The 25,654-nt window shown below is 38.6% G+C and overlaps 1 protein-coding gene across 2 annotated transcripts; it reads right to left on the bottom strand.

Annotated features, from left to right (window-relative positions):
• Positions 1 to 893: 893 nt before the first annotated feature.
• LOC110301526 (von Willebrand factor A domain-containing protein 5A) lies at positions 894 to 25,302 on the bottom strand. Of its 2 annotated transcripts, XM_021172019.2 has the most exons (20): positions 25,220 to 25,302; positions 24,278 to 24,351; positions 21,169 to 21,226; positions 20,851 to 21,053; positions 20,350 to 20,572; positions 20,057 to 20,232; positions 19,593 to 19,707; positions 16,474 to 16,643; positions 15,746 to 15,834; positions 15,451 to 15,595; positions 14,894 to 14,973; positions 9,296 to 9,410; positions 8,413 to 8,577; positions 7,616 to 7,713; positions 7,076 to 7,326; positions 5,495 to 5,560; positions 5,302 to 5,400; positions 4,699 to 4,829; positions 2,129 to 2,255; positions 894 to 1,653 (listed from the first exon to the last, which is right to left on the bottom strand). In XM_021172019.2, the coding sequence occupies exons 3-20, from the start codon at positions 21,209 to 21,211 to the stop codon at positions 1,574 to 1,576; spliced, it is 2,376 nt and encodes a 791-aa protein (XP_021027678.1). In that variant the 5' UTR covers positions 21,212 to 21,226; positions 24,278 to 24,351; positions 25,220 to 25,302; the 3' UTR covers positions 894 to 1,573. The 2 variants fall into 2 exon arrangements, with proteins under 2 accessions (XP_021027678.1, XP_021027679.1); XM_021172020.2 differs by lacking the exon at positions 24,278 to 24,351 and having other exon boundaries at positions 25,220 to 25,290.
• Between the last annotated feature and the right edge of the window lie 352 nt (positions 25,303 to 25,654).

Below are 25,654 nucleotides of genomic sequence, written 5' to 3'. Positions count from 1 at the left end.
CTCCAAAGCATTTTGCACATATCCACACATATATACACAGTTGCTTGGAGCAAGCTCCAACACACACCCACACAAGCTTTACATATAACATACATATAAATTTGATCGATGGAACAAAGTTCTAATTCACTCTCCCACAAACTTTACACATATACATACATACACGTACATGTATAAATATATACATACATACTTGGAGGTGGAAGAAGCAAAGTTTCAACATTATTTTTTCCCATCTCTTATATATCCCAGAAAAACCTTTTAGACAGTATAAAATTATAGTTTTAGTACTTTCTATTTTCCTTCTAGTGAATGACTATGAAAAAATTCCCAGGATGTTATACAATATCTTTACAAGAAATAACATTTTATAGTACAGGTAAATAAAAGAAATTATTCCCAAGAACCCATGTTCATTCATAACTAAGCAACTTGTTATAGATTTAAAAAGTGTGAATAAGCAAAGGTGTTTTCTCAGCCAGCTCCTCTTACTCTCAGGCAGCAATTTGCACTTACAAAGGAAGGATTAATTATTGTATTTATCTTTAAGAGTAGTCATACAAAAATCTCCAATGAGTCAAAAATCTGAACTTTTATATAAAAGTCAGTCTTAACTACTTTAAATACTAAGAATGTTTACCTAGTCATCAGCAATTCTTATTAAATCATATCAGAAAGCAGAGGGCAAAACTAGACATAACAAATCAATCAGTAGCAGTCCAGCCTCAGAGTCCAGCCTCTAGCCAATGTTGTCATTTTTCTTGTTCTCTGACCATGAAATGTCCGTAGTTTAATGAATAAGTGTGTGCCCTACAGAAGTTCAAAATGTTCACTAAGATTTTTTAAAACAGTATCAATAACAAAGAAACAAAAAAACCCAACACATCTTAACATAGGTTTACTAAAAACTTTATTTTTCCAAATAAAGGTTTTAAGGGTGGTGAACATTGCTGAAAATCCACATCTTTTTAAGTTCTTTCCTATGGTAGTACTTGGATCACTAATCTGCTTCAGCAACAATGCCTGAAAGATATTAGGCATTATTATTGCTTAATGTCAATGATACTCCCCAGTGAGGGGCTGGAAGCCTGATTAGACTTTTCATACAATCCTTAGATTAAGAGGGATGTGAAGGCAATGGGCAGGGCAAAAATTCATAACAGCATGAGGTCCTCAGGACACATAGTTCTAGTAGTACTGCCTCGACTGAGGAGCATCCATCATGTCTGTGCTAACTGGTAGGGCTATTCTATGAGTTTAAAGCCATTTGTTGACCGTACTACATGGCTCTGCGTAGAGAATGGATAACAATAATGCAGGGTATTGATTTAAGCACTGATCATGGTTAATGCTGCATGATTACTATAGATCTCATGCCAATCATTATATTGTAATTATGTTGTAAATGGTCTTGAAACTTTGTGTGCCATTCTGCATATGAATAAAATAAAAGCCTCAATTAAGAAAACATGGTGGGAGACTATGTTAACTTCTGACAAAAGAAATGATAGGGATTAGAAAATAAGGGACTCAGTGGTTGCCAGAAAAGGCTCTCCTTTCATGGGTGACATCTTTAGACGCCAAACACAGCAGGATTCACAGATAATTTCAGGAGACTATTGGCAGCTTGCACAAGCATGGGGATGGAGGAACCTGTGAGGAAGGAAACAAGAGTTCAGAACTGTGGGAGAGGAGAGGGAGGCTCTTTCCTCAGCCTCCCTCAGTCATTCCTACTTCCCATTTCAGTCTAGATTTAGCTTACTGTAGTAACCCCAGCTCTTCCCCCCTTTCTTCTTCGGATTCTGCTTTTGTCATTTCTGTCCACAGGAACGCAGCAACAAGGATAAAATAAACATCCAGAACACTTCCTACACGTCTGGGGATAGTCTTATTCAGCTAGGCATCCACACCTGTACGCCTTCCTTTTGCTCAACTTGTCCCAACTACCAAGTACATGCTTTGCCCTAATCCTGAAAAGGAAGAATCAGCTGGAGGAACGGACCATGTTCTGAGATAGCATGGGGTTGGGCAACCATGGGGACTCTTGAGTGCTCTGCAACACAGAGAGGCGTGGCTCCTTGAGAAGCAGATGGAAAGAAGGAAAGGGAGGGAGGGTCTGTTTTCCTACCTGCATGGTCATGAAGCCAGGCCACAGCCTTCCTTTCCAGAAGCTCCCATTCACACTTTAAGTCTGTGCCGTTGGCATGCAACCAGACCACAGCCAGCACTGTGGCCCAGGCTGAGGGGTCCTCATGCTGCAAAACAGGAGGAAACTTCTGTGATGCCACAGGCAGGGCAGGAATTCCCTCGAGAGGAAACAAATAGATATACTATCACCTTCTTCAATGTTCCCTAATCTGCTGCGTCATAGAATTTCTTGTCCCGTCCTTATCAAAAAAAGAAAAAAAAAAAAAAACAAAACAAAACTGGCCACAGCCTCAAGACAGCTTTCCATTACCACTTAGAAAAGGACTTAAGTTATAAGTTCAGTGTAACCATCACCAAATTCCTCAAGACATTTCCAAGCACTTAGTGCATAGATAACTGGATGGTGGAAAGAGAAGAAAATGTAAATTTGACTTCTTTTAAGGTATTATGTTCATCAGTTTTTATCCTCAATTGCTGGAAAAAAATCCCTAAGAATAATCAATAGAACATTTCCAAGCATAAACATAAGTAGTACAAAAGTGAAAATATTTGTATAAAGTTAGTCTATGGATTATTATAGTCTAGTAATGATAGATATTACATTTTTGTCAGCTATTGATGTGGTCACAGTATAGGGTAAATGGTGTATGGAAATCCATAATCAGGCAGTGGTGGCACATGTCTTTAGTCCCAGCACTTGGGAGGCAGAGGCTGGCAGATTTCTGGTTCAAGGCCAGCCAGAGCTACAGAGTGAGTTCCAGAACAGTCAGGGCTATGCAGAGAAACCCTATCTAAAAACAAAAACAAAAACAAAAACAAACAAAAGAATAGCCCAAGAATGAAGCTCATCCTGAGAGTCTTGATTTAGATCTACTACTCACATTGCCTGTGGCTATAGGACACTTCTGGATTCCATGAGCATCTATTCTCTGTCTCTATTGCAGTGGAGGATTAAGAACCAGAAGCAATTCTTGACTCTTATTCCTGCTGCATGTTTTTTGTCAGTGCTGCTAGTACTGACTACAAACCATGATCAGAAATGCTCAGGGGAGCTCGAGTCTCCTACTTATCATTTTTCTTTCAGTTTTATTATCTACTTATAGAAATCATTACTCTATACTTTAATTAAGGTCATCATTGAAAATATAGATCTGTAAAACTTCAGACCTTATTGGATGCATTAGATAGATGTCTCCATTTTGACATTGATTCGTTATTCATTAGCATTATTTTCCGCTAACATTTTCTGGTTTCTAACTGACATTCTGATATCAACATAACACATAGACACATGCACACACACACAAACCATTCTATTTTGCTATATGTTTTTACTGAATAGAATACATGACCTCCTGTATGCTGGTATTGAGTTCTCTTGATTATCTACTTCTGTAACTGGCAGCAGATCTCATTTTTTTTAATGTTAAAAAGAAATCATCACTTTGTCAAGTATCCAACATGAAATAATCTTAATGAAATATTCCCATGACTTTACTCCAAATAATTAAGTCAGTTTATATATTGCAGTATAGATACCTTTTCTGATTAAAAGTTGTACACCTCATTTGCATCCACCACATTTCATAGGCTCAGTAGCCAGGCCTGACTAAGAGATAGGATACAAACACTATCCTACCATACAACATTTAAAGTTTATGTAATAGTGTTTCACATTTTAATTGGTTAATATTGTATTGCTTCTTCAGTATTTGGCATGTCTGTTATTGTAAAGACATTTTTCAAGTAGATTTATACCATTCAGAAGGAAATCTCAAAATTCTAAATAAAATTTACTGTAGTCATCCTATTTTGGGACATAAAAAACATCAATAGTGGGGGAGTTATTGGAGGCTCTAAAGACAGAGCATCCTAGAATTGAATTTATCTCTGCACTGACTGGCTCACACTGTGTTTATCTTTAAAAAGAAAAAAAGATTTACTGATTTTTATTCATATGAGTACACTGTAGTTGTCTCCAGACTCACACCAGAATATTGTATTACATTCCATTACAGATGGTTGTGAGCCACCATGTGGATTCTGGGAATTGAACTCAGGACCTTTATAAGAGCAGTAAGTGCTCTTAACCATTAAGTCATCTCTCTAGCCCCAGTGTTTTCTTAATGGACAATTTCTTCATCTATATGTAGCTGCATAAACAGAACCTGCATTAATTTACTGAAATGAGAATCAAATAAATGTAAGGGTATTAAGTGATTTTAAAAATTGCCTAGCACAGTGTGAAGACAAAAAAAATTCCTTTTGCAGTATAGTCTCAGGGATTAAGATTAACACAGAAGAGTATTTGGCTTTCCCTTTGACATTCATCATTCTGATCATGCCTTCCAGCAGCTAGTTCTTATTTCTGTGTTATATATGTTTCCGCTAAAGTGGAAGTGATTTAATCATCTACATATTAAAAGTTAATTCACCTTTGCATTACCTATGTTTTTATTTTTCTTCTGGACCCTGGCTCACTTCAACTCTCATTATGTTCCTGACTTCAGGAAGCACACATTCTTCCCCTTGTTTCTCTGTGCATCTCACCTTGGCAGGGTTTGCAGCCTTGATGTCTTTTGACTTAGGGCCCAGGATCTTGGTCAAATCTTCATCTAGCTCCCAGGAGCCATTTGCCTTTTGGAGACAAATCAGCTGTACCACAACATCCTCTCCAAATGCTTTATGAAAAAAAAAGAAAAAAAGAAAAAAAGAGGAATTCCATGAGAAATTATAGAGTCACTGGAATCACAGCCCACCTGAGGAATTAGGAGGCTGTAGTGAGGATTCTGCAGAAAATCCAAACTATTTCCAGTATATGATGGGTGTCCAGATGGTCTGTGTTCCAAACACAGCAGCAATAGATTTTGCTGGTACCAGTCATTGAAGACACATATACTGTCTAGGCAGAAATAGCCAGTGGCCTTAAAGAACTAGAGGACACTCAACTACAGTAGTTTAGAAGGTATCAAGTGTTATATTGTAGATTAATAAAGCTAGACTCATTCTGGCAAATACATAGGGATGTCAAATATCACCCCCTGGCTGATGCCTCAATTAGGTCACCCCAAGGTAGAAGCTTGAAAGTGAGAGCACTGAAGGTTAGTTTATGCTTATCACAAATCAGAGACAAAAATCTGAGCACCATTTCACCTTTATGTTCCTTTTTCAAGTTGCTTTTGTTGGTAGAAGAATTTGTCTTTTTCTTCTGAATACCAGAACGCGCAGATTTTTCTAGGGTAGGAATAGGACCTGTGACAAACAAACATTGCTGAGAATCTTTTCTGAGAAAGAAACTCCCTAAGGTTGTAGAAATTCATCTCCATAGACCCCTTGGGATACTAACTTTCTGCTAAACATAAATCATATGCTGGTACACATAAACTTCTTAGTTGTGAGCGTTTAAAGCCACCTGGAAAACACAAGAGAACAGTGAAGGCTGCATTATCCTCCGTGCTCCGAAGCAAGCAAAGATTAAAAAGTGTGGAGATGTGAGACATCAGCCCTACTACCCACATCAGCCTCATCCACTTACCAAGATGGACTGTACTCCTGTGTTGCTGCCTCCATACAGACACACCCCACCCCAAGCCTTCATTCTACTTCCTATTGAGTCTTTAAAATCTTTCTCATATGCTAAACAATCATAGCTGCATCTTACCTTCAACACAAGAGGATTCTCTCAGCTACATTTTAACTTAAGATACTTTTTTTTCTGCCCTATGAAGCTATTTTATCTCTGTCCCCTTCAAAAGCTCCATTGTACCCTGAGCATCCGAGTTCAGAAAGTAAGGTTGAAATTTTTTCTCAGCTCAACACAGTATTCTTGAGCTTTCTGCCTCACCTGGGTTATCTTTCTTGTGTCCTCACATCTATCAACCCTCAACTACTTAATTTAACTCTGATCAGTACCCAAAGTAGAAAAAAGCAACACCTTAGGTTTCCAGTGTCAACTATGCAACATTAGACCTTGCCTTCTTTGGATCCAGAGACTATGACTCTCAGGCACCTCTCTCATGCTCTGAAATCATTGCTATGCAGAATTGTTTGATTTGTCAGAAATATTTTAATCTTAGCTTTAAAACACATCACTTTTTTAACTTAGTGTTTCCTGTTTTAAAAAATGATCTTTGATGTGACCTGTGCTTAACACCCAATGTCTCTAATTGTCTAAATATGTCACCTTCCTTCAAACTTTATTTTTCACTCAAGCTAAACTGCAGTCACACATATTCTCATCAGTATAGTTGATCCATAGCCTTAATTTCTAATTCAGAGCTAAAATCATACATTAGAGATCAGTACAGTCCTCAGCCTACTTGATTCTTCAGTTAAAGCTCCTGACCCCTGCTAGAAATTATTCATACGATACAGGTCTCTTAGTGTTTATGGCTATTTTTTAAAAAATGGTATCAAACTCAACTTGACCTTCTACCATCCCAGAAATAGGTTTTGTTTGTTTGTTTGTTTGCTTGCTTTGTTTTGTTTTGTTTCTTATTCCTAGTTAGTCCCTGTAGTCCTGTCTGATTTCTACTGGTCTCTTAAATTCCTTATTTTACCACTAATATTAACAGGTTCTAGACATCTGCCTTCTGTGTGGCCACTGATTAATTATCAAAGAACAAAGTTGAATTCAAATTACATGGTTTTATTATCCAATGTTTACAGATATTTATGCACTGTAATATGTCTTGTGCTCTTCTGTACTTCTACACAAAATCTCCCTGCAAGTTGGAAATAATACAGTTTTCTAGAAAATTTATGGCAAGCTATATATCTTGGGAGTGGATGAACAAATGAAACCCAGGAAATTTAAGAAATGTATTTCAATTTAAATTTATGAGATTCTGAAACTTACCATTGATTAAATGATGTACAGTATATCTGAGATACAGTAAATATAAGCTTAAATTGGCATAAAACATACCAGAGAAATTAGAGTAGGACCGCATACTAGTTCCAGCCATCATTGGCCTAGGAATCACTCTGTGGGCCAGAGGCCCCTGAACTGGTTTGTTCAGCTCCTTGTTTATGGCAATGAAGGCTGTGAAGGAGCTAAGGACTCCAGACTGAAGGCTGATGTTCATCACATCTTCTTTTTCTTCTTTTGAGGCCTCCTGGGATCCAAAATCCTTAGTCTGAATCAAGGACTTTGCAGCCAACCGATGAATGGTGAAACTGAAAGAAGATACTGCAGCAAATTAAAGAAAAATAACTGCAAATCAAAGACTCTAAAAAGCTAGTGATTGCAGTCAAAATGGAATGCAGAGACAAGGAGGTTAAATGAATGAATCCAAAAGAGAAGAGTCAGAGATAGGTCCAGGAAAGACTGAACTTTCATGAAATCCACAATAAAAGAAGATGAGAAGAGGGAGGTGAGGGGAAGACAGGGGAGTAGAATGGAGAGGAGGGCAGGGAGAGCAGAGAAAGTGTGGAGAAGGGGAAGCAAGGCTGAATAAAGTCTTACTTGGCATTAGCCTTTGGTTGCAGGGAAAATGTCACCGTGTTTTCCAGACTCCTACCCTGGAGGATGTGCTTGAGGCACACTGCTCCTGTCTCCACTTGCTACAAACAAGAGGAAAGCAGGTGTTACCATTTTGTCTAAGCGCCACCCCAGAGTTACCTGGCAACAGACAGGTATGCCTGACTCACTATAAAAAGGGCTGCTTGCCCCCTCTGCTCTATCTTGCTCTTGCCTTCTTGCTCACACTCTGCCCTCTTGCCCCTTCCCCTTCTCTCCCCACTCCCCTTGGCCTCTATTTCTGTTTCTCTTCTTCCCCCCCCCCCACCAAACCCCACCACCCCACCTTTCTCTGTCTCTACTATTCTCTCATACTATCCTCTCAACTCTCCTCCCCATGCCCTGAATAAACTACTCTATGCTATATTATACTGTCCTTTGTCTGGTCCCTCAAGGGGAAGGGATGCCTTGGCATGGGACCTTGGAGGGACTCCCTTCCCCCATACCTGACAACACATCCACCAAACACATTCCTTCTCTACTTTATCTTTTTTATAAACATAACAGCAGGGATGACAAAACTGACACATAACCTGGAAAATTGTGAGAACTAGGGAAGTTCCTCAGATCAACAGTATGTCAGTCTAAGAACTGAGCATTTAGCCATGGCATCCAAGAGAGGATGGGTGGCTGGCTGCTAGGCAAATGCAGAAATCCCAAGTGACCACCAAGTGTTAATAAAAGCACCAATATAATATCTACTGAGAAGAAAAGAAAAGAAAAGAATAAGAATAGGGACTCACAGGCATAAGCCCAGTCAGTTGTGCATAGATGATTAACCTCTGACCCCTAAAGATGGTAAGTTGCTCTGGAGAAAGCATTTTAATAGACAAACCAGGAGGCAAATCCCAACTTAGAGAGATATTATCCACTGCACACTGTAGAGCAAACTTGAGAGACCCAAGAGCCTGTTGGAGGAGAGAAGAGGCAGAATTATACATGAGAATGATAATAATTTCCAGCATTCATTGAATATTTAACAGGTTATAGGGCATAACTGATATCAGGTCTAATCACCAGTACAAAGTGAGAAATGCTGTTTTTCTTCTACTTATGTGTATGGTGAAGTAACACTCGAGAGATATAAAAGTGTAGATGTATATGAAAGCAATATTTAAGAAAGGAAACCCTGCAAAAGAGATAGGAAAGGAATACTAACCTCATGGAAAGAAAGGCTGAGAAATATGCTTAGTGATACCTTCCATTTTTTTTGTATTTTAATAAAGGAATGAGACTTATATTTTTGAGTCTATGAGACATACACACTTGCTTGTCTTCTGTGTCTTTTGCATGGAGAATGGATTTCTACTGGATTTACTCAGTGTACAGTCTGTGGTTCTAGATAGAGCATCTAAAGCTTTCATTTTCTTTCTCTCTGGTCTCAAAACAAAAGTTACAACTGCCTTAATTATCTCCTCTCTGGATTTCCAGTAGCCACAGTCAGATGTCAGTCTTCTGATAAGAGAACAGAACACACATAACAAGTAGACCCTTTAAGAGTATAGACTGTGACTCATGAAGATGTGTCCTTCAGGAGAATGGATCATCTGTCTTTGCAGCAGTGACCTTGTCCTGTCTCATGCTTACTCTGGACTAAATAGCTGTGGAAACTCAGTCAGTTCTCACCTTGCTCTGCATCCTGTCCTTGCCTGTGATAAACACTGCAGTACCCCCTGATACCCGGGCGATATTTTTGATTAAACTGGTCGAGGCTCCTTGTCCAATTCCAAATGAGAAACATCTGTAATGGAAAAAGATGAGCATTAGAGATAGATTCTCCTTAGCAAAATTATCAACTGACATGGGTCAGTCACAAACACATGAAGAAATAAGGTACTTACCTAAACATCTGTGCAATGCTCCCATGTAGAAACTATACTAAAATTTCTATGGGCTTTAATACATACCTTAAATAACTGATAAAATTTAATTTTACATGTCTTCTATGAAGAAAGGCTCAGTTTCATTTTGCTGATCAAGAACTAGGGTCCATAGCATTTGAAATATCTCTCTCAGGTTCTAATCTCACTACAGGGCAGACAGAGCACCCTCTAATTAGCAAGGATCTAGCTCCAAAATTCCTCTAGTAAATTATGAAAACATCAAAGTGAAAAGTAAATGCACTGACTTTTGACTGATACATGTGGGCTCTTCTTAATGTGAGTCATCCTCCCTGTTTTCAACATGTAAGCTTTAGGATAAAAGTTTATTCTGTACTTTTGTTCCTTCTCAATAACCTATAAGTCAGCCACTATTGGTTTTATCATTCAATAAGACAGACAGATTAGTGGAGTTCCCAGAAATGTCTTCTGCAGAAGACACAGAAGTGAAATATATGACTGCTTAAGAGATTCTGACATTAGAGGACTCAAACACAAGGCTCATGACAAAATGAACTATGAGTTCTACTCACAGAAAACCTAGACTATGTAACTTAGGAGTGAGAGAGCTAGAGACCTGTAAACAGTAGTTTTAATTCTTTGTGTAATGCAGCCAACTGCCATGAAAATTGGCTCCAATGACTGCTGAGATAATATGAACCTAGGAACCAAGACCTGGAAATGGAGAAAAGAAAAGTAAAACGAGTCTGCGAATGCTGTCCATTTATAATTTGAAGCCCCTATGGAAACAGCAGTTTCAGATGTAGGAAACTAGTAGTTCTGAGTTTTAGCAGTGGCAAGTATCCCTGAAAACCCTGAGAATCTTCACAGAACAATGTAAAACTACTGATACCCAGTAAGTAGATGTCAGTAAAAAATGACCCAGCTATAAAGTTCATTTCACTTTAGTTGGATTAAAGATATCACCTCCCAGTCTAAACAATAATTGAAAGCAAAGAGTAACATCTATCAGTGGAATGATACCATGTAAAGGTATCCCCAAAGCCCCTACCAAGTCCACTAGGTCTGAATGGAACACTTGTCACTTCTAATAAACGTTAAAGAAAGGATATTTTTCATAAAATAAGAAAAGGGCAGTGTCTTAGGCTTATTGTGTGATGCAGGTATGCATGAATGCATAAACTTCATGTACAATTTAGATTTCACAGGATTATTTCCCATTAATGAATATTCCAAAATCCAAAGCCATATGGACCAACTGAATCCAGAATATGTGACAGAGATTGTTCATCAGGATTTAGATGAGTTTATTCAAAAGTGCCAGGTTGACTAAACTGTATTATTGATAGTCACGATTCCCACATCAAGCAATAAAGGGAAAAATCACCACCAACCTCATCAATGCATTAAATTCATCTGATGAAATTCAACTATCATACATACTCAAATGCACATACTCCAGGGGCATGAACAGCATGTAAATGTATACACACACACACACACCACAAACTCACTCTCTCTCTCTCTTTCTCTCTCTCTCTCTCTCTCTCTCTCTCTCTCTCTCTCTCTCCTGCCAACAAATAAAATAGAGAGCTTTGTTATACTAAATAAAGAATAAATTTTCAGTAAAGAGACTTGTAAAAAGGAAGGGAGTTCATTGAGGTGGTAATGAAGATATGAATTGGTGGATATGAGAGCAATAAGATATGGTCAAATTATAAACTTAATTATTAAAAAAGCATATAACGCAGTAATGGCAAAACAGACAAAAATCCTTATATCAATCATACTCAATAACATAATTTATAATGTGAGGTATAAAATAAATAATGATGACTAATATGCTCAAAAAATGTAGTTTAATACTTTCTTTGTGTTTGTCTCCCAGGCAATTGAGGAAAAAAGAGATAGGACAGTATAACAACTTCAAAGATGGATGAAAGGAAAATGAGATAAATTATTATAAAAAAATTAAAAATAAGGGAGCATGATGGCACACACCTATAATCTTGGGATTTGAGGATCTCAGATAAAACATGTGGCCTCCCTTCCCCCAGCCTGGAACCTGCTTGCTCAAGGGTGGAGCTACCNGCTCATTCGTCCTGCCACGCCTACTGCTGGAACCTGCCTTTGCTGCCTGGAGGCACACACGTGTTCGTCCTGCTACTGGACACTGAGTTACTTGGCGGGATATTGGGTTCCCTCCCCCTTCCTTTATAACTGAGTGTCTGAAAATAGTAAAATTGAGCTTTGATCAGGATGTTGTCTTAGCTCCATTCATTCTTCCGCCCCGTCTAAATTCCTCTCTTTTCAGCTTGAACTGCCATTCTCAGTTGAACCGTTCGTGTTGTGGACTGCAGGCAGGCTGCAACAAAAAACACCCAAAAGATTTTGGCCCTAGGCCTCATAGAGAAGTAAAGGATCCCACATCTAACACACAACAGCACCTGGGACTATGAGAGCATGCTTGGAATCATCACTGGGTGGGGGAAGGGGTGCTACATGTAGAAATGTATTTAACTGTTATGCCAATCTTGGTTGCACAGTAAAACTGAGACCAGCCTGGATTCAAAGGAAGGAAGGAAGGAAGGAAAGAAGAAAGGAAGGAAGGAAGGAAGGAAGGGAGGGAGGGAGGGAGGGAGGGAGGAAATAGGAACAAAGGGAGGGAGGTAAAGAAGGATGGAGGTAGAGAGGGTGGGAGAGAGGGTTAGAGAGAGGAAGGAAGGAAAAAAGAGAAGCAGAAGGAGGGAAGGAGGGAATGAAGGAAGGAAATATTGAACATGAGCCAAGGAGATGCTCTAGTACACTGGAAATCAAGAGTTACCAGAGATGATCAATTTGCACTGCATAGCCTAAAAACACATTTGTATCATGGGGCCAGTGGAATAGAACAGAGGGCTCAGAAACAAACTGCACATGTGCATATAATCATTGTGACAATCAAACACTGATTTTCAGTGAGGAAATTAATGATACAACATCTACCAAATATCTGGGTGGAAACTGAACTTGAAGTATATTTCAGACACTCTAAAAGAAATTGTGCATGTTTTCAGATAACCCCCAGATTCTTAAGACCCTAAACCAGTAAAATTGAAAGTCCACACCTTGTTTGGGTTATAGATTGTTCAAGGTGAGCTGAGATGACTCAAATAGCTGCTTAAATAAAACTTGAATAGAGGCCTGGCCTAGACCTCAGTACTGAGGGTCAGAGAAAGTGAAATAAATTTGGTTGTGCTGTAGTTCCTAACTTAATATTGGAAGGGAGATAGTTTAATGTCTGGAAAAGGCTTCTACTTGAAACCATGTGTTACTAAACAAAAGCTCAGTTCCACAAATGGAATAACTGTTTATGAAGTTTTGGTCAGGGTATTTCATGGAAAAAAAAAAGCCATTGGTCTTGTTATATTGCTCATGGTTGCCTACAAAAGAGAGATGATAAGACTATAAGGCTGATGTAGCTACCCACTTTGGTTGTATGATATAGAGAAATCAAGAGATGCTATAAAGGCTGGTGATAGAGAAAAAGGCATCAATGATCTTAACCAGCTGTGAGCCATACAAACTATAATACCATCTGTTCAGTAGGATATACTCACTAAAGTAATAATTGCATGACTATGATGGTAGTAACATCCTAAGATTCATAGTACTAGAATGGGAGATTTAGAGCCTTCAGTTGCATACCCACAAGTAAGTCCAACATTATTCAAAGGATAATCCCTATACAATGTTCATAAAAATGTCACTGATTAAACAAATTGGGTATCACTATAAAGTAAATGAACATAAAATGTGGAATGGAGCTGGTAGGGAAGAGAGGACTGATGGAGACAGGAGGGTGATAGGAAAAGGTGAGAGGCGATAGTAAACAGAATGAATTATGAACATATATGACCTTGTCAAAGAATCAACCTAGAGAGAGAACAAAAGTGCTTCTCATACAGAAAAACTTCAACAGACCAAATACAAAGGAAGAAATCACAAAGAGAATCATGAGAAAATAGAAATTTAAATGTCAAGTGCCTGAGTCAGGAATGTAGCACATGGCTGCAATTCCAGCACTCCAGAAGCAGCAAGCAGATTCACACCAACTGAGAACAACCTGGTCTGGTCATAGATTTCCATGCTAGTCAGGATTACATAAGGAAACCTATCTTAAACCACAAAAAGCAAAGAAAACAATTTTGTGAAATGTAAACTACCAAGTAAGATTGCATTTATATACCAAGTATATACTTATCGATATATTCATATACAAAACCTAAAATGAAATGCAACTCAGTGAAAACAGAAAACCTACTGGAGAAAACAATAACACTGGCAAAGAGATTTGAAGGTACACCAAAAGAGGCTACTCTAATGGCTAGTAAACATTAAAAAGTGTGTGGGGTAGAGATATCAAGAACATAAAAATTTAAAGCATTAAACAGTATTGTGCCACACACAAAACTGGGTAAGTCTCAAGAGCATAAACGATAATTTTGTGAGAAAATGAAGTTTTGGCATGTCATTTGTAAAGTTCATGTGAGTTACATTAATAAATCTTGTGAAACTGTTTGCTATTCTGCCGAAATTAGATGACTCTCTCTTCTTAAAGAATGGTACATGTGTGTAGTTATATTCCTGCAGCTGTGCTTTGCTTTCTATAGAGTTGGGCTCCAGCACATCCTTGCAAATACATAGCAACATTTGCTTTTAGCTTACTCACTCCCCCCCATATAAATTAAATCTCCAGTGGATTGCTTTGGCGTGTAATAAAACTACTACAATGCTCTAAGAGAGTCATCATTATGAACATCAATATAAAATATAGTGACCTACTTCATCGGAAATCCAACACACATACAACACTTGACTATGACTATATGCAGGAAACTTGTGAAATGAAAAGATAAAAATGATATATGTATGCAGAAAGAGACACATACCGAGAAACTCACCATGACAGAAAAACAAAGAGAATTTCTCAAAATCTTGAAGAATTATACTTCAGTAGGTATAAAATAATGAGTAGTGGAATGACAGAACAAAGACTCATTAACTGTCTAGCCATAGACCTGTGGTGAACACTCAGGGTGTCCACCCTGACTGCTCATCTGGCCACACACCAAATAGTCGATTAAGTTTCGATTTTAACTTGTCAATCCCTTTATGATGAAAACATGATTTAATGTATCATTCAGAGATTTAGAAAATTAAGGAACAATAACATTGTGGTATGAAGCTAACTGGAAAAGTATTTTTATATTTTATAGAGAACTTCAGGTAGATAACTGAAAAATCCTCTAGTCACTATGTTCCCCTGATAGCATGTGGAAGAAGTCATAATGTGGTGTTGCTTGGAAATCCAGTCAGCACAGAAGCAATACTCTCCTCATACCTGTGTTTCTTGCTGTTTAACTTAACTTCTCTAATGACACTAAATGTGTCACTCACTTCTCCATCCGTGAAGACAAAGAGCTGGAAAGGAAAGAATATATTCATTAAGCCTCTGTCGAGTTCATTAGAAGTCAGCAGCAATGGTCATCATGGACCACAACTGCTTCCAGTCTGAGGCTTTTTCACACAGGGGCAGTGACACTAGTGCTCCACTGTCACTTACTCTAAGCTGTCACAGAGACTCTCCAGACTGAGAAGTTTCACATCCTCCCCCTGCTGCCTCATCTGAAGCTTTGTGGTACTAACTGCCTACCACATGGAATAATGAAAGAATGTTGTCTCTGGTCTTCTTTTCTATTTGTTGTCTAGTAAATTTTACAGAGCATTACTCAATTCTATAAGGAAGAATTACTCAGAACTGTATGATTGAAGAATTTCTCTCTTTGTTATTCTTAGCTTAGCCTGTTTCTTTCTCCCTCCCCCCATTATAGTTTTTTCTCTTTAAAATACACATGGCTTTTTATTTTTTCTCTCTCTGCCTATGTTTCCAGTGCTCACCTGTAGGGGATGACCAGGAATGGAGGATGCCTTGTAAATGTTGCAGAGGGGTGTCAAGATTTCAGTACCCCCTAAATTGGCTTTTAAAGCCTTCACTCTTTTCACTGCGTCCTCCATTGTATCCTGAGTGTACTTCACACTCTCCCTTAGAGAAACAAACATGTCTAGTCACATGCCAGTAGCACACATTGCACATTGTTACTCCTGACAACCCCAGTGTTCAGGTCAACTCTGCATTCCAGATCCTCCTTTAAAGCACATTCGATCAGAGTCCACTGTCTTCCAAAAAACTTACGGAAAGAATTTTTCATAGGAAGATCCAAATCCATAGATATTAAAATAACAACCCATAGGTAAACTCTTCAGCAACAGCAACAGAGTTTCCTGAAGGTGAGAAAAGAAAATGAGATAGAGGGAATGAGCACTCTACCTGTTAGCATTTCTTCTAAGCTCTGCCCAACAGTTACCTAGCAACAACCAGGTAGGAGCCTGGCTTGCTATAAAAGGACTGTTTCCTCTCTGGAGCCCTTTGACCCCTCTCTCTGCTTCTCTCTGGATTCTCTCCAGGCATTCTTTCTCTCTCTCCTGCCCCATCGCTTCATGTCTTCCAGGCTGGCCTCTTCTCTTTCTCTGCTTTCTCTGTCCCACCCTCTTTCTTTTCTGTCCCCACTATTTCTCTGCTACTACTCCCATCGCAGTCCCCTTCTCATTCCCCAAAATAAACTTCATTTCATAGTAGACCCAACATATGGGTGGTATTTGATACCTTAGCATGAGCCCACTAAGTCACTTCCTCCTCCCACTTCATACTTCATTTCATAAGCATATCACTACTAAAAATACAGACCCTAGTCTATTTCCTAAAGGTAAAAAATGTCACCATATTATGTTACCTTGTATTTCAATGCTGAGAGTATAGTAGCCATACTTGCTGTGGCTCAGATATGGCTACAAATGACCCTACTCCTACCCTTACAAATCCTCCTCACATGGTATTACTGAACAGTGAAGGATCTGGCTTACCTTGGCAGCCTCTATGCGTAGCTGAGAATTGTTCTCTGTGCTCATGGGGGAGCCCATACTTCCTGAACGGTCCATGAGAAACACAAATTCTCCACAGACCTTTGAGGCTTCCACTTCTGGGATATCTGGGTAGAAACTCACCATTGCAGAAGGAGCTCCCATCAAACTGTCTGTACAGAAAGGAGAAGAACCCTATAAGGTATAAGGAAGCTAGGTGTTGTAAAGTTCAATTACCAATTCAGTAGAGAACTCAGAAAGCTCCAACAGAACTCTGCGTTTGTTGTGCTTTTCACACAGGACTAAGTGTGAGTTGTCAGCATAAAAATGAAAGGAGCAGAACAGAGGGGAGAGGAAGAACAAAGAGGGTAGGAATTAAGTCAAATAGCACAGCTGTATCAATGTGTGCAAAATCTGGATATCAAAACACCTGAGTAGGGCACTTTAGCTTACCAGCTTCCAGCATGAGCTCAAAGATACAGTCAAGATTCTGAATAGAGGTCAATCTCATCAAATCTTATGCATGAGAAAGAGATCATATGGGTCATTAGGATTAACTCCTCCTTTGACTATTGGGGCAAAATGATGCTCATATGCATAATGTTTAAAATGATAAATTCCAAAGGCAGGCAACTCAGAAATATTGTTGTAGAAAACTAGGGAAAAACATTATAAATATGAACAGGATCCATATCTATGGATATGTACATATGCAAATGAAACATTGTATTTAATATGTAAAGTAGATTTCTTCCTATTCTGGAAGATACCATGACACTATCACTCTTTTGTGAACCCATGAAAATGATGTAATATTCACACTGGTGAGAAGCTGGTCATATAGTCAGCCTTTCATGTGTGGTGTCTATGAGTTCTTTCAAAATAATTCAGATGATTTTTACTTTCCTTAGTCAGAGCTTCCTTCTTTATAAATGAGCATCTCTGATTCTTAGCCTCAGTTTCCTCTTCTAAAGGATCCTTCTACAGGGTTACTGTAAGGTCAAGTCATACAATATGCTTAAGAAATTAGGTAGGGCTTAACTCATACTGAGCTATTAATTGCAATTTTATACATTATGCTTTTTAACTTTGTGGAATTATGTTTTAAGTTGAATATTTCACTTAGTCTACTAGTTCTATACTTCGTGTTAACATAACATTAGAGGTTTTTGTGAGCTAAAAAAACCTGTTAAACTCCCCTTTGCTTGTAGCAGATATGACAACAGGCAGACATCTGGCAAAATATGTGCACTAGGAAGCAAGATTTAGGAATCACTTATGGAAGAAATAATCAATCCTGAGATATGACCAACTATATCCTCTGGTAGTCTATACAAGCTGTTCACAGAAAAGAGATGGGAAAATCTTCATAGGACTAAGTACATGTCCCAGAACAAAGGTGAGACCTCAGTTATTACATACTGAGATCCAGGATTATGAGGTTCCATTGGAATAATTGAAATGATCCTGGGAGAAGACCAAATATGAGCTTGAATATTTCATGAGATTCCAAAAAGAGATCAAGAAATCAACAAGACACACAAAGACACAGAACTACAGAGGAGATGAAGCAGTTACATGAAATAACACGGAAGCTAGGATTCCCCTGAGTGACCTCAAACACAAGTGGTCAAATACTGAGGGAAGAACAGAAAGCCCCAACTTGTGGTACAGTGTGAAATCACCTTTGCCAAATATTGATAATGTGAGGTCAGTGAGGGCTTGGGTATGGAAACTCAGCTTCATGAAAAGTTCTCATAGTTCTTAATGTTACAGCAGAAAAAGGCAAGCCCAGATGTCACACTTTAAAAATCATTGACACTCAAGGAACTCTCATAAATTCATCTTGAAAATAAATAAGGTTCAGTAACCTTCTTGTGGTATGTATGATCCCTGCTACCCAGTGCAGAATGGGACAGAAAAACCAAAAGAACTACAACAATGTGTGTGTGTTGCCACCCTTTTTACAAGTTAAGTGTACCTATTAGAAAACATTTAAAATGAAAACTAAATGTAGATAAAAATCAAAACTCACTGGGAAGGTCAGCATAGTAAAAAACAAACAAACAAACAAAAATCAGGTAAGCTACAAAGAATTAGTTTGAATGGTGGTTTCAAAGCTTAATTTCTTCAGATTAAAGAAGAACTAAATATAATTCTATGTTAAAATTGACAATTCTTACTAATTATAAAACAGAAAAAGGAAAGAGAAAGCAAGAAAGGAAGAAAGAACAAAAAGAAAGAAAATAAGAAAGAGAGAGAGAGAGAGAAAGCAGGAAGGCATGCAGGTGTGATAAATTAATCAACAAAACATATTTAGCTAAAGTGACATTATTATTCATCATGAAAAATTAGTACTCGCATATTGCCTAGATTATACTATTATCATTTTCCTACTCCAATGGTTATTTTATAATACTAAGAAAAATTATAACTACCTTTCCATTCCCATTATTTGGAGGTGTTCAATCTAAAATCTTCCAATTTGAAATTTAGATTACTTTAATAATGATATTATAACTTATCATGTAATTGATAATACAGATTTTAACTCTTTTACATTTTAGTTATTTAATAATACCGGATAATATTATAATATAAGTCAATAACATCTTCATATCAAATAAATATTTTAATTTATTTCCAAAGAGAATAAATTGACAAACTAGTTGTTTACTTTACTATTTGTAGCCCAAATAATTTCAAAACAGTTGAAGCAAGTTAATTTGCTTCTACACTATCTGCCAATGTAAACCTCAGCACACCATGTAAATCATGAGGCTTTATCAGACTTGGATCTCACTAATGCTAGGAAAGGAGAAGTGGTTACAGGATTTTTTTCCCCTTTTTATAAAGAACAGTCATTGTCACATGTTGATAATGGGCTGAATAATTTCTTGTGAATTATTTGGTCATATTTTCCCCTCTAGTTATCCAATACTCTGTGTGACTTAGCCTAAAGGACATAATTACCTGATTACATAATAAGTGTATACATCTTTCTATGTGGAAGTAAAAAGTCAACATTTCTATGGCCATATAGTGATCCTAGATAGAGGACAGAAAAAAGGATAATTCGAAGTTACACTTAGAAAGGGACCGTAGTGGGAGATAAAAATTACCTGGCTTCATGTCCAGCATCCCCATTTCCACAGCTACACTGGGGCTGTGCACTTCACTGTAGTAAATCAGGAGTTCCACATCCCGGTCAAACTTGTGCCCTTCAGTCAAGGAAACCTGAGTAGGAGACCAGCAGAGGAGCCATGTTAGAATTCCCACTGACAGCTTCCTTATATAATCTCAGAGTTCAGGGTTGCAGACTTTTTACATCAGGAGCATAATCAGAAGCACAGGAAAGACTGGGTGAGAGAAAGGCTATGTGTCATGCAGAATAGGGATGGTAAATTGATTGCCTATCCAAACATGGCCAAAAAACACCAAAAACCAAACCAAACAAACAAACAAACAAAAAAAACAAAAACAAAACAAAAAAACCAAAGGAGATATCTGAAGGTAGAGTGAGGACAAGGTCAATAATAAAATTTGAGGAGACTGACACAGACAATAGTATTGTCTTACTATTCACCTGAGCAGAAGTCTTGTCATCTGTAAGGTACTGAATAGGGCTCAAAGAGCAATTGGACTGGACCCTTTCAATACCATGCTGGGAAGTGATGGTGGCAGTCATGTTGAGTGTGTAAGGCAGGTCCTCCAAAGGGACTGTGGGTTTCTGGATGTTCAAGCAACTGTTTGCTGACTGTTCTACAAAAAAGTACATTAATCTTCCCTTTTAATATCAACAATTTCCAGCACAACCAAAATTTTGTGTATATTCCCAGTCATTTTCTCACCAGTCTGTCAAAGGCAGAAATTACTTACCAGAAAGCTGATATCTTGGATTCAAGATTGCTGGGAGCAGATAGCGCAGGGCCCCATCTGTTTCCAAGGGCAGTTCCTGCACATACCTCAGGGTAACTGCAACCTTAGCTCCAGGCTGCAGGTTCCCCACATTGCAAGAAAAGACATCTCTGGAATAGTCATCCTCTTCCAATAAGTATGCTTGGTGGCCCTGGGAGAGGGCTTCCTCATACTCACTGTGAGCCTAGAGCAAGTGCAGGGTGCATTCAAATAAAATAAAAAATAGTCAGAAATATATGAACTATCTAAACTATTCAATTAGTCACATATCCTGTGAACTTAACAATTCATCTGGTATCTTCTACTTCATTGCCCCTGTCTTACTGATTTTGGGCACATAGTAATTAAAAGGGAATGAATGAAAGAACAGGCAATATCAGCACTTATGAATTGTTTACAAAGATAAAGAAAAATGCAATTTCAAAGAAAGAAGAGAAAAAACAATGTACTCATCCTTCAGACCTTCATCTTATCCTGCAACTCTGCCACAATTTTCTTCCCATCCACCAAGGCTTCAAAGCTGTAGACAGCAGAGTCTTCATCCATAGGAAACACAAAGGTTGCCTCTAATGGGACTTTCTCCTCATTCTCATAATTTAAGGTTGCCGCCACAGCAGCCACAAAGTCATTGATGGACAATGTTACTGAGATGTTCTTCAGTGGTACTGGGGAAGAGATCAGGGTTTAGGAAATCAGCAAGCTTTTCTAGAGTGACACCCATAGATGAGGAGTAGTTCTGGGTACACAGCTCTCATGACTAAGAGTGCAAGCCAGGCTTACCTGTCTCTTTGTTGCTAGTGATCAGACCACAGTGATGCTCCATGGTGACTGCACGCTTCTGTAGAAATGACAAACCATTAAGAGGTCCAGGTTAGGAGTTACACCATCAATACCAGTAGCTTATGAGTTTTTCTCTAGCAGAAACAGCTTCTAATTTTTAGTGTAGCAATAAGCAATTAGAGGGTGAAAACAAGGAGAGATGCAGTGGTGAGGTTGGTGGTTAATGATGCTCAGGTGGGGTGTATGTAAGTGTCCACTAAGCAGGAAATTTTATATTTTGAGGTTGCTTCAAATACTATTCTACTTTTACAAACAGTGTTGAATGAACCATCCAAAACGACCTGGATAGGTGCCATAATTTAACCTCGTTGAACATTGGAATATTCTACACAGAATCAAAGCAATATATTTATGTATGTTATTTCCAAGTCTAAGATCTGGCCCATAGGAAGTATTTATCAATGAGGATGGATTGATATTGTTATTTTTATTTACTTTCATTCTATTTCAAGATCTGTTTGTCAATGTTTAAAATATTTTGTTAATTTTTATGTCAAGCATAAGAGTGTTTGCCTGAAGGTATGTCTGTGTATCACATTCAAGCAAACACTTTTACATATTATATTACACATTTTAGAGGCCAGAAGAGGATGTTGAATCCCCTGGAACTAGAGCTACAGATGGTTATGAGCTGCCATCTAGGACCCGGGACTTGCACTGTGATCATTTTGAAGAAAAGACAGAGCTTGTAATGATCGAGCCACAGCTTCAGTACCTCTTCCCAGATCTTTACCTGCACACCTGTGTGATTCAAATGACATCTTGTATTATACTCCTCTTAGTTAATTACTTTTCTATAAGACTTGGTATTGAAACCCACTGTTTTGTTCTTGATATTTAATTTCATGATATTGTCATGTGATCACTAATGGTCCAATGCCGAAAAGAAATAAGAGACTGATAGTTCTAGTCCCATCCATTTGCCTAAGAATTTCCTGAGGTCATTGGTTTTGATAGATGAGTAGTACTCTATTATGTAAATGTATCACATGGCTGTATCCATTCCTCTGTTGAAGGACATCTAGTTTTTTTCCAGCTTCTGGCTATTATAAATAAGGCTGCTATGAACATTGTGGAACATTTGTCCTTGTTATATGTTGGAGCATCTTTTGGGTATACGCCCAGGAGTATAGCTGGGTCATCAGGTAGTACTAGTCCAATTTTCTGAGGAACCACCAGACTGATTTCCAGAGTGGTTGTACAAGCTTACAATCCCACCAACAATGGAGGAGTGTTCCTCTTTCTCTACATCCTCGCTAGCATCTGCTGTCACCTGAGTTTTTGATCTTAGCCATTCTGACTGGTGTGTGGTGGAATCCCAGGGTTGTTTTTATTTGCATTTCCCTGATGACTAAATATGTTGAATGGGAGGAGAAGTCATTTGTCCTGTGAAGGCTTGATGCTCCAGTGTAGGTGAATGCCAGAGTGAGGAGGCAGGAATGAGTGGGTGGCTGGAGAAGTACCCTCATAGAAGCAGGGGTGGGGCTGATGGGATAGGGGATTTCTGGAGGGGTGATAACCTTTGAAATGTGAATAAAGAGAATATCTAATAAAAACTTTAAAGAAAAGAAATAAGGGACTGTAAAGTGCACAGCTCTAAATAACCATCTATATCATCTTGTCTGTATTCCCACACAAGAATAGCTATCACTCTGCAAACTATACTCTAAAAATACAGGGAAGTTTCATAAAGTTTCTGAGAGGCAGGGGCCAGGAAGGACTATTGAAGTCAGAGTTTTTTGTCCATTGTACTCATGATCGTAGAGTAGGGGTTCTTACCTACATAAGACATACCTGAAGACATGCCCGGTCAAACCAATCAATATTTAGCACAGATAAGTGAGGGGGACATATAATCGAGGCCCTACCTAAAGAGTTTTATAGTAGATAGCTACTTAGAATGAGAGAAACATTTTCTTCAAAGCCTTTTGTCCTTGGTACATCGTACCTACTTCAATTCATCATCCCACAACTATTCATATATAGGTACTGTTAGACTCAATAAGTTAAGAGGAAATATAGAACGAAATGCAGTTGAGAAAGGGAACTGCTAGAGTCAGGAGGAGCTAGAAGGTGAGGAAGGGGCAGGTATGGGTGTATAATCAAAAGACATTTCACACATCTATACAATTTTCAAAGGATAAATTAAAAATATTATATATTTGGAAGGATATTCTCAGGTATAAAGAAATTATAAGTAAAATATGTTTTCTTCTTTTCAAACAGACTTTCCTAATTTTATTTCCTGAATTGATTGGGGTATTATATAAATCTTGAGTATGATATGATGAGAGAGATAGAATGATTTTTTTTCCAGGTTATGGCTTACAGGATATTTTATCCACAGAATGTAGAGATTGGTCTAATCCTAATGATGGCCTGGGATAACCATGAGAGCTGTTTTGGGTCTTTCTAAACCTGATCATATGACCCATTGTAACTCTATGTGACCTCAGTTCCTAATTCCAAAAAGGGTGGTTTCCATTGGAAATGCATCCTAAGGAGCTGAAATGGCACACCTGGGAACACATACCATGCTTTTCCAGAAGCACAGTAAAGAGTCCGAGAATCCTAGACTAGGACTCCACACATGGTCTCCTTGCAGGTGGCTGCATGGACTCACAATAGGGCCTGTTTGATCACCCAGCCATCTTTCAGGTAGCCAGAGCAGCTTGGCCAGTGAGACCACAGCAGGTGCCATCTTCAAGTCTAATGTAGGGTCACACCACACTGAGGTTGTTTGCTCAGTGACAGGGACTGGGCACATCCCTGCTGCAGGGATACTCACTTGCACCAGCTGTGTTCTGTCTGTTATTTGAGCAGTTGGAAAAGTCTGACAGAATTAGAATGGCTCAGATCAGGCCAGCAACAAAGAGATAGCAGGTAAACAAGGAAGAGGAGGAGGATGGTCAGGAGGAGGATCGCAAACATAGGACCACAGGAGTACAGGAGCACAAGAAAGGACTTTTCCTGGGGGCCAGTGAGGAGTCTGGAGTATGAGGGAGAATTTCTACTGACACCAGGTAGACGCTTAGAGCAGGAGACTTACCTAGCTAGGAGCAGCACCGCTGAAGGACAGATTATGTCTGACAGCAGAGATCTTGCTGTGGCTACTGCAGGAAGCTAAGAGAAGAGAGGGGTATCCATTTCAATGAAACATTCATTTCCTCATTCCAACCTCAGAACAGATTTCCCTCATCGAGTCTTCTATCCTCTCCTGTCCTCTTTCACAGTCAGTCAGCTGTGACAAGTGTTAATATGCCTTGAGTTAAAGACTGGCTATAGACGGGTTCAAAGTTATAGCCTTAAACCGGATGCTGCTATATAACAGCCAGTGAGCAGCTTAACTCCAGGCAGAGTTTGGTGAGTCAGCTGGCCACACCCTGTTGTTTACAGCTGCAGGGAGAAGTGAATCTGTGATAGGAGTTAAGAAATGTGCTTTGTGGAGTGAAGAGCCTTGAATAAAAAATAGTTATTTAATCCTTAGCGTCTCCATCTAAGACCTGCAGCATTGGATATTTACAGAAGGCACAACTTCAATTACCCCAGTGTCTATAGAGAAGGGTTTATGGGATGCAACGGAGCAAGGTAGGTGGATAATCAAAGCTGGATTACCATAGGACAAACTAACCTGAAACGGAGAAGAAAGACAAACAAACAAGCTCTCCTTGTAAATTGAAGGAAGAGGGATAAGAGGGAGATCAGAGAGAAATGGGGCAGGGGTGTGGAGAGAGTAAGCAGGGGAAGAAGGGAGGGAGAAAAAAAAATTTTTTTTAATTTTCCAGCTGGAATTAATTGCAGGAGGGAAGCAGAGAGAATATGAAACTGAAATTGAGATCATTTATGAACTGTCAACCTAGGAAAATCTTCTGGAAACACACACCAGGATTAGTTTCTTCCCCACCGCACCCTAAACCCCACGGTTTCCCACTAAAAGACAATTATAATAAATACTTTGCTTGCGCTGTTAAGTAGAATAAAAGGCTCTTACCCTTTAGAGGGATCAGTAGGATTCTTCCCAGAGAGAGCAGAGTAGAGCAATCACGAACCTCCTAAAGTCTCCGCAGCTTTGAAAGTGAAAGCAACTAAAGCAGAACTTCCAGGAAGACACACCCCCTTCTAGGGACCAGCTATAAAGTTACACTTGTAGGAGGACAGGGATGGACTGAAAATTCTTAAAGAAATAGTGAAATTCTGCTTCAGTTTTAATAGAAGGATGAAAGTGTTTTGTTTAAAATTTAGAGCAATTGGTCTATTTTTTCCCCTCTGCATAGTCTTCTCGGAGACTCAGAAAAACTATTAGATAGTCAAAGGTAAATTTGTTTTTCAGGGTTGAATGCTGAAGATGTATTATCAAAAAATGATATAAAATGCTGTATGTTATTAAGTTTCAGAACCTGGAACAAACACTTGAAATGCATATTTA

This window comes from Mus caroli, chromosome 9 (assembly GCF_900094665.2).
Source record: "Mus caroli chromosome 9, CAROLI_EIJ_v1.1, whole genome shotgun sequence".
Classification (NCBI taxonomy): Eukaryota; Metazoa; Chordata; class Mammalia; order Rodentia; family Muridae; genus Mus; species Mus caroli.
The sequence above is the reverse complement of the archived record's forward strand: the minus strand, read 5'-3'. Positions and strand labels throughout refer to the sequence as shown.